Below are 8,737 nucleotides of genomic sequence, written 5' to 3'. Positions count from 1 at the left end.
GTCACTTTTTTATGTGATGGGAGTGAGAATGTGTTGATCAGCAGGTCCCTTGTAACATTAGGCAACAAAACCCGAGATAATTCATTTTTCTTTCCATTTCGGAATACAAATGTTGACAACTGCAGAAATGTCATTGCTTGCTTTTCAGTGGTGCTGGAATAATTTCAACAGCAGACTGCATGGCATCACAGCTGATTGAGTGGACATAAGAGAGGTACAGTACAATGCCAATGAAAGGTTATAAATTGAATAATCCAGGGAGGGATAATAAACTCTTTGCCCTCCCTTGATGCTTCCATTTGTGTTAAGACCTAAAGAGCCCATTGGCTGATTAAAAACATTATTTCAACTGGCACTCACTCTGCACACACACACACACACACACACACACACACACTGCACCCATTACTGTGGGACAGGGCGCTGGGTTATAACAAGAGATACACATCCACTTTGGGAGTTTGGGTTGGTAGAATCTGCATTCACAGTACTTATACACAATAATGCATGCCCCTTTGGAATTAATGATTCAGTGATGTAATTGTGCTCAATCTGTTTTTTTTCCTCTTTGGAGTTGTGTTAACTGAGCCAAACCATCCTAAAAAATATATAATATCCTCAGAAAAAAAGAAACATTATACATGTTGTCGTTGCACAGATTAGGTTGGTTCATGATCCTTTCTTGTTACATCTCAGTAAACCATGAATGATTTTTTTCCCCATATTGGCATCAGAAAAAATAAATAGAAATCCACGTCAAAATCTGTCAACACTGTGCCATCCCATAGGCCACCAGTGCTGGGCGACTGCACACACTCCTTGGCTATGATTCACGTCCCCTGCTACATGTATGACACATCCACAGTTACACTCGGTTCCAGGACTCCTCATCTCCCAAATGGTGCCTTCTGTTCTCATTCTGGGCTTCTTTGAAAAGATCCAACAAAAGAAGCAGAGCAGGCCGGTTTGATATTCTGTTCTGCTTCTTTCTTTTTTTTCTCGCTGGCACCTCTTTAAATTTAAGTGAAAATTACTGAAAAATGCACTGCTTTTTCCCGGGTCTAATTATAAATTCAGAATAACCCAAACTGGTCCTTCTGGATGAGGATATAAGGGATAGATTAAAACTGAGAGAGATCCCTGCCTGTCTCAGTTGAACGTTGAATTCCTAAATGGTGATGCTCACCCCACACTGAAAATGGTGGCACGGTGCATCCTTTGCATTTTTATAGACCTACTTTGCATATTGGATTTAAGTGGGTCAAGTGAAGAGTAACTTAAAGTCCAACTGAAATGAAATTGCATTTTTTTGCTACAGCCCAAGGAGATATTTACATATACATTATGTTGTGTCATGATAGTTTTACATTAATTTGACTTCTGCGTAGATGGAGACCTTATTTCAATAAAGCCAATCAAATCTTGCAGGGCAGACGGTCATACTTGGTCTGACAGCAGCCTGCTACACAACACAAGAGCTATAGGCAACAACAGCCCACTTTAGTTTTCCTTCTAAAATCCCCATTACTTGTGAACAAGTCACCAAACCAACATACACTGGGGAAGATTGCTAATTAGCTGCGTAGCTGCGGCACATTAAACAGAATGCAACTGTGAATGTCACATCAGTCCATTTAGATGCTGGTATGGATCTTACTTTCATAACACCACTAATAACACAGTCTGCCCATGACGTGTGTGCTACTCTCCGGTTCTCTACGGTGGAACACTGCTGTCAATCAATCATAAACACTGACACGGCCCGCAAGCATTTCTGATATTCCCCCCAAATCAGTTTTTCTTCCTTTTAATAATAATAAACTAAAAACACATTTTTTTTTTACAACAAAAAGGGATGACCAAATGTGATTTCAGCGTGACTTGAGCAAAAATCTAAACAAGTGCTTAAAAGACTTTAAAAAAAAACATGCATTCATATCCTCTCAATATCTTTTAAGTTAAGAAATATGTCTAAAAGATGTTCATATATGCAACCAATTAATAAAGTGATCAGAAAGAAAGAGAAATGGTTGAGACACCAAGCCCTTAATCCAGCAGCTTTGTCAGGTTGCTAAAATTGCATTCAATTTCAAGTCAACTCCATTGATGTTTATTAAAAAGTGGCCAACCTTTGCTTGCCAGGTGGATGCTGTTGTCATGGTATTATTGCAAAGGGACAGCCTCAGATAATGCTCATTGATTGAAATATATTGATTCCAATGCTTACACCAGCAGAGAGACCCGTGCTGCCCCTTTGAGTGAGACATATATACTATACCTTTATCTGCTTTGATTAAGAACACACAACTAATTCTTACCAGCCAATGTATTCCCATTTTGATTGCAGAATTAAATAACTTTTAGCCCTGGAGCTCCATTTTCAAGCTCTCAATTCCCATATTTCATACTGTTTTGATTCATACTTTCATTTGATGTCTGAATGTAAAAGTAAATTGGAACAAACCCAATTGGCCTCCTTCATATCATCACCAACCAGCCTTGTTTTTTTTCTTGTAAGCACATTATATGAACCTGACATCATGTTTATTTGATGACAATAACATAGTTTGGTCAATATAGTGCAATAAGTGCAAAGCAATCAAAACAAATAGTTGAGAAGGGATAGAGAATCTGCGAATGCTTGTATAAAAATAGGTGTTACATTGATTAAAACAGAGTTAATACTTCAAATAGCATTTATGAATTTTTGTTTTGATAACATATCAATTTGACATATTAAGAATGAATACCCATATTCATTTCTTATATAATAACCTCCTTTATGAGAGCTCATTGAAGGCTTACCCGCCTTCCAATTCCAAAAAGTGCAGAAAGCATACAAAGACACTTTTTTTTTTTTCATCTTCTTCAAATGACGCAGTCTTTTTTTAACATTGGGGGTGTGCCACTTTCAAAAAAAGCCACTTTTACAATGCAGAGCTACAGTAAATGAAACTACAAACATAAGCCTTTCCAGACGATCATGGAGTATGATGACACAGGTAATATTGATGTAGAATCAAAAGTTTTGAAAAGACATGGCAGATTATATCAATAAATACTTACTTACAGACTACAGCAGAAAATAGTCCTACACAATTTTGATGATCTGCTGTACAGTGTTTTTGTCCAGGAGTGATTTTATAAACATTTCTTTTCTGATTCACAATATACCTTTATGTATGGTTATATTCCTGAAAATGAAGTTGGGTAAGATTTACCTGTACACTTACATTTTGTGTGTTTTTGTTCACCATAGAAAAATAGATTTTGCATCATCAGTTAATTAGAGCAATTTTGTTCATCCACGTTTCAGAAAGCTGTATCCATTCCTGTAATGTCATGTTTCGGAAATAAGAATAAGATTGTTCGGCACACCCCGTTTAAAACTCCTTCGCTTTTGCTTGTGTGTGTGTGTGTGTGTGTGTGTTGTGCCAAGGCACCCTATAAACTGAGCCATTTGTTCAAGGAGGGTCAAGAGAGAAAATGCTTCATTCCATTAATGATTCTGTTGCTCAGAACTGGCTAAAGGTGGTCTGTTTCTCAAGAACTTCGAGGTAATCGGGCTCAGACTGCAGTTTAGCTTTTAGCTCCAAATATTCATTTCTGTTGGGCTCGACATAAACAGTACTGGGTGTCGTGCCATAGAGCACTGTTTCTCTTATCCTCTCTGGGTGCAAGAACTGACGTCTGACATCAAAATTTGGGTTGTATGTGTACGACACAGGCCCCGTGTACTTGTACTCTAAATTGGCACCTGCTGGGATGGATGGGATTGACGGATGGGGCTGCTTGTCGTGCTCAAGGATGCCTCTGAAGAAATGGTCCGCATCCTGGACAGGGGAGGGGTTTTCGCGTGGCTCAATGGTGCTAACACTGTAAGTAGGGCTCCTCATCGTGCTGCTGTCCCTCTCATCATCCGGGGCACTTCTGTACGTGACTTTGAGCTCATGGAGATCTCGGTAATCCTCCACTGTGTTGCCTTCTCGTGACCTGTAAATGGGGTTTTTGCACATGTGGCCCATGGGGTGGGGAATATACTCATAGACGTGGCCCACCGGGGCCTTGACTTTGGGGCCGGAGCGGTTGCTGTAGAGACTGTATTGCAAGTTAAAAGAGCTGACGTCTGAATTATTGGTGCTAGTGCGGTCACTCTGGGACTTTTTGCGCTTTTTCATCACAACGACAAACAGCCCTGCGGCCACAAAGACGGACATGATGAACACCAGCAGGAGGCTGAGGATGAGGACAGAGAGGGGGACGGTGCTGCTGGGGGTGTTGAACTTCTGTGGCGCGTCTGTGGTGACGACCAAGTCGTCCATGGGCTCGTCCGTGGGGGGCGTTGGCGAGACGTAGGCATCAGAGTAGTCCGGGCAGAGCTGATCCGACTGGATGGAGCGCACGTCCATTCCAGTGTGGCGTCGTGGCGTTTCACACACCACCTCATTAACCACAGTGCCTGCGCTGAGCTGCTCCAGCCATATCTTCATCCCTACTATGTCGCAAGAGCAGTCCCAGGGGTTTTCAAAAAGATCTATTTGCACCAGCAGCTTCAGCTGATCTAAAACACCACTCACAGGCAGGTTTTGGAAATGGTTGTTGCGCAGATTAAGCCTAGACAGAGAGAGGCTGGAAAAGATGCCCACCGGTAAGGTTTTCAGGAGGTTGTTGTTTAGGAAAAGCAGCTGCAGATTAGGGAGGTAGCGGAAAGTTCCCGCATCAACCTCCTTGATTTTGTTGTACTCTAAATAAAGATACTGCAAGTTCTGCAAACCAAAAAACATTTCTCCTGTAAGCCTGTCCATGAGATTACCATTCAAATACAGCCTTCGCAGGTTGGTTAAATCCCCAAAAGCCCGGTCGTGGATCAGACTTATCCTGTTGTTTCCCAGGTGAAGCAAATCCAATCCAACAGCATCCACAAAATCTGATCTCCGTACCACAGGGATGTAATTTCCAGTGAGATACATTTTTTTAGGATTGTATGGCTTGGGTTTTAGATCAGAAATGCTTTCAATCTTTCTCTCTTGGCAGTTGACATTTAGCCCAATCTCAGATATCTGCAGGTTGCACGTGCAGGCAGTGGGACAGTCCAAAGGCACAGGCGATTTGGTCTGAAAAGCAATGATGGGGCCATAATTGTAAGGGTTACTGCCTTGTATTCGGGAAGTGGGCTTTAACCTGGTTCTGTTAAATTGCCGTGTGCCCTTGGTTGGCCTAGAGGAGGACCTAAAAACTGCCGAGGAGGTGGCGGAGACTGTGACAGCAGCAGGTGTGGTCTGGTAATATCCATTGGTGCTGCTAGGAGGTGCAGGCCTGACTGTGTCTTCCAGGGTTCTTCTTGGGCAGAGTTCCTGCTTGGACACCTCGTCCAGGTCCCTACCGTGGAGCCTGAACGGCGTCTCACACACCACTTCTCCCACCAGAGCCGTGTAGGCTATGCTCTCCAGCCATGCCTTCAGGGCAATCAGCTCGCAGGAGCAATTCCACGGATTCTCCTCTAGTTGTAATTCCACAACTTTGTCCATGTGCTCCAGGAGGCCGATATAGGGGAACATTTTTAACCGGTTCCCCCTCAGGTCCAAGTGCGTGAGCGGAACATTCCTGAAGATGTTCGTGGGCAGGGCAGAGAGCAGGTTGTCGTTCAAAATCATCACTGTCAGTTGGTATAGTTTGCTCAAGGTGTGGGGCTCTATATTAGTAATGTAATTATAATCAATCTGAAGGTATTCCAAGCTCTCCAGTCCTGCAAAGGTGTCATCTCTCAGAGCGTCGATCTTGTTATTATTCAGATGCAACCTTTTTAATCCCTGGAGTCCATTGAAGGCACCGGACTCTATCTCCGAGATGTCATTGTTCCCCAGGTGCAGGATGGTCACCCCTGTGTAATTGATGAAATCATTGACTGACAGTTTCTTCAGGAGGTTCCCTGTCAGCAGGAGGTGGTAGGTGGAGAAATGGACAGGACTGATCTCCGTCAGTCGGATGATCCCCCTGTTCTCACAGCTCACTGTCAGGATCCCTTCCTTCTCCTCGCACGTACACAGGTTTCGACAGATCTCCCCATAATTGTCATACATCTCGACCAGCCTCAGAGATGATGCAATCAGAAGGATTATTTTTAGGATCCAGATATTCATTTTTCCTGGGAGAGGATGCCCCAGCTCACTCAAGTGTGGTACCAGTATGAGGTGTCATCTAAGGAGGAAAAGAAAAAGGACGGTTTCTGTTTTATATAGCATGGAGAGGAAAACATATATGACACATGCATAGTAATGTGGACACCCTGATTGACAACTATGCATAACAAACACACACAGCCAAAGACAAGTGGGTCTGTATTAATGTTTGTTCGTTATGCAGATGTGTTATGTCGGCGTCGCTTAAGGTTTTGTATGGTGTCAGAGAAGGAGCGACCTGGATAAATCTACCTAAAACGACAATCTATAATCAAGTTGATGGCACAACTACCCGCGGTGGATGGCCACTGCGCATTTTTGATAGCTCGTCTGAATTACAATCCATCTTGGAAGGAAAGAAAAAAAAAAAAGGCTTCGCCATCCACCGTGTGCAGACCAGATCATTTACTAATTCAATCCCTAGAGAATTTCCACACACAACACAGGCTCACTGTCAAAATATCTCATCGCTATGTGAGACTGATCTTGTTTTGTTTCTGGTTAATATGTTTACGATTTAATCTTACCAACAAACTATCATTACATTCTCAAAGATGCAACTCCTATCTTCCAACCAGAAATATTTCGCACTCACCCCGCATACCCGAGGACTTGGCAACAGTGGGGGAAACTATCGGATCCCTTCTCTCCACCTCCGTCCAAACAGCATGAGGACGGGGAATCTATTCGCCTGTTACGATAAAAAAAAAAAAAAAAAAAAAAAAAAAAAAAAAACGATCCCGGGTGATAAATGCAATAAAAATGATCTCTCTCTTAAAATGATCAGCTGAGAGAATGAGTCTATGTCCATCTCAAAATCCGGCCTGCGATAGAAAATGTGAATATCAGCCTACAAGGCGACAGTCGCAGCCCTTCTTCTGCCCACGGGCGAAAAAAAAGAAATGAGGAGTTGATCAAAGGCAAATAAACAAGTGTTGTTGATCTCATAGCGGATCTCTGATCGAAATTGCATTTTAACGGGTAGTAAATAATTCCTTAATCAGGCATGCTATAAGGCATATAGAAGGTTACAGATAGTCCCCCTTTCTCTCACTCTCACTCTCCCTCTCTCAATCCGCCACAGACGCGTGAGCGCGCGTGCACACACACACACACACACACACGCGTTCGGTCTGTGTGCGCTCCTTAAAGGAGCACAAAAGCCTACACATCAACCCAGTGCCTGTCGCTAAATATGCGCCTTTCAACAAACCCGAACATGTATGGTTGCTGTATCTGACAGGTGCACCCACTTTCATCTCATGTTTCCTATATTTGAGTTTATTACCACAACGTCAAGAAATGTGAGCTTTAAAATGCAGGCTTGCTATTGCCATAGCAGCCGCAGACACATTGCTTAACAGCATCTAAAATTCGGATCAACTTCAGCAATGCTCAACTAGAGGCTAGAACAAGATTTCAGCACCACGGACAGATCCCCAAAATGTTTAATCTTAACGCCTCGGCGCAGATGAGCAGTAGAGAGAGAGAGAGAATAAGCATTGTCCTCTTACCGTGCTGATCCCGGTAAACGCCAAAGCATCCCGAAAATCACGGCTGTGCCCGTTCTTTTTTCTCCAACCTCTGTGAAAACATGGATTTCGTGATTTCCACCGACCGCCCTTCCCTCGGCTGTCAACAAGAAAAAAAAAAATACTTAAAGTCAAGTCTCCTCGGTGTTTAGCTCCATAGACAAGGCATCGGAGTGCACATATACAGTCTCATTCAGGCCAATAACGTGACAACCCGCGCGGCAAAACCGGCTCCTGTATTCTTCCAGCAGCGACTGAAATCAGCAGCATCATCTCGGAAAAAGAGCCAAAACCAAAGTTCGAACATGGTAAAGAAAAGGGGGCGAATGAAAACTCGGTAATCCCACATCAGACAAGACTTGCCGCATGCATTTTAACTGTGACTTTCATCCATGCGCACTGATGAAGCGGACGAGAGAGGCACGAATCTCCTTGTCTGCTGCCAGTGGTGCGGCTTGTACCAGTTTATGTATAGATCTGCCCAAGGTCTCTCAATTTAAATTGCCAGACCGTTTAAATCGACCGAGGATCAGCGCTTGTGTTCCTCCAGCCCTGGATGCAAGAAGCCGATCCTCCTACTCCAGTCCTGCATTGGTCATACGATATCCTACAAGCTTTATCTTTCCACCAACGTTTCAACTAGTGGAACTTGATCTCGGTTGGTGCAAAACAGCGAGTCCACTCACAGTGATGGACGTATTATGAAACATTTACCCTAGTATGACACGCAAAATCACTCGTAAAAATGCATTAATCCCCCAATCTCAGGACTGTCACAGCGCAGAAATGAAAGCAATCGAATGCATGCAATACTCTTTAAGAGGGTATGGTAATGTAGAAGAGGTGGAATGTAAGGGAGGAATTGATGGGGAGGGGGGGGGGGGGGGGGGGGGGGGGGGGGGGGGGGGGGGGGGGGGGCAGGGAAAAGGGAGGCTGGAAGAAGACCCGTAGAGGGCAGCACAATGATGAAAAAGGCAGCTTGGCAGGCTTGCATTTCCAGAATGCACTTTGTAATTCACTGTATTT

At 43.6% G+C, this 8,737-nt stretch overlaps 1 protein-coding gene across 2 annotated transcripts; it reads right to left on the bottom strand.

Moving 5' to 3' along the window:
• Positions 1-986: 986 nt before the first annotated feature.
• On the bottom strand, positions 987-8,524 carry slitrk5 (SLIT and NTRK like family member 5). 2 transcript variants are annotated; one of them, XM_032506616.1, is made up of 2 exons: positions 7,694-8,524; positions 987-6,198 (listed from the first exon to the last, which is right to left on the bottom strand). In XM_032506616.1, exon 2 carries the CDS (start codon positions 6,138-6,140, stop codon positions 3,516-3,518), a length of 2,625 nt encoding a protein of 874 aa, XP_032362507.1. In that variant the 5' UTR covers positions 6,141-6,198; positions 7,694-8,524; the 3' UTR covers positions 987-3,515. The 2 variants fall into 2 exon arrangements, with proteins under 2 accessions (XP_032362507.1, XP_032362508.1); XM_032506617.1 differs by lacking the exon at positions 7,694-8,524 and adding an exon at positions 6,775-7,305.
• Positions 8,525-8,737: the final 213 nt, after the last annotated feature.

Source organism: Etheostoma spectabile, chromosome 24 (assembly GCF_008692095.1).
Source record: "Etheostoma spectabile isolate EspeVRDwgs_2016 chromosome 24, UIUC_Espe_1.0, whole genome shotgun sequence".
NCBI lineage: Eukaryota > Metazoa > Chordata > Actinopteri > Perciformes > Percidae > Etheostoma > Etheostoma spectabile.
The sequence above is the reverse complement of the archived record's forward strand: the minus strand, read 5'-3'. Positions and strand labels throughout refer to the sequence as shown.

Coding starts and splice junctions, on each gene's coding strand:
- slitrk5 (XM_032506616.1), bottom strand. CDS start 6,140: ATGAATATCTGGATCCTAAAAATAATCCTTCTGATTGCATCATCTCTG.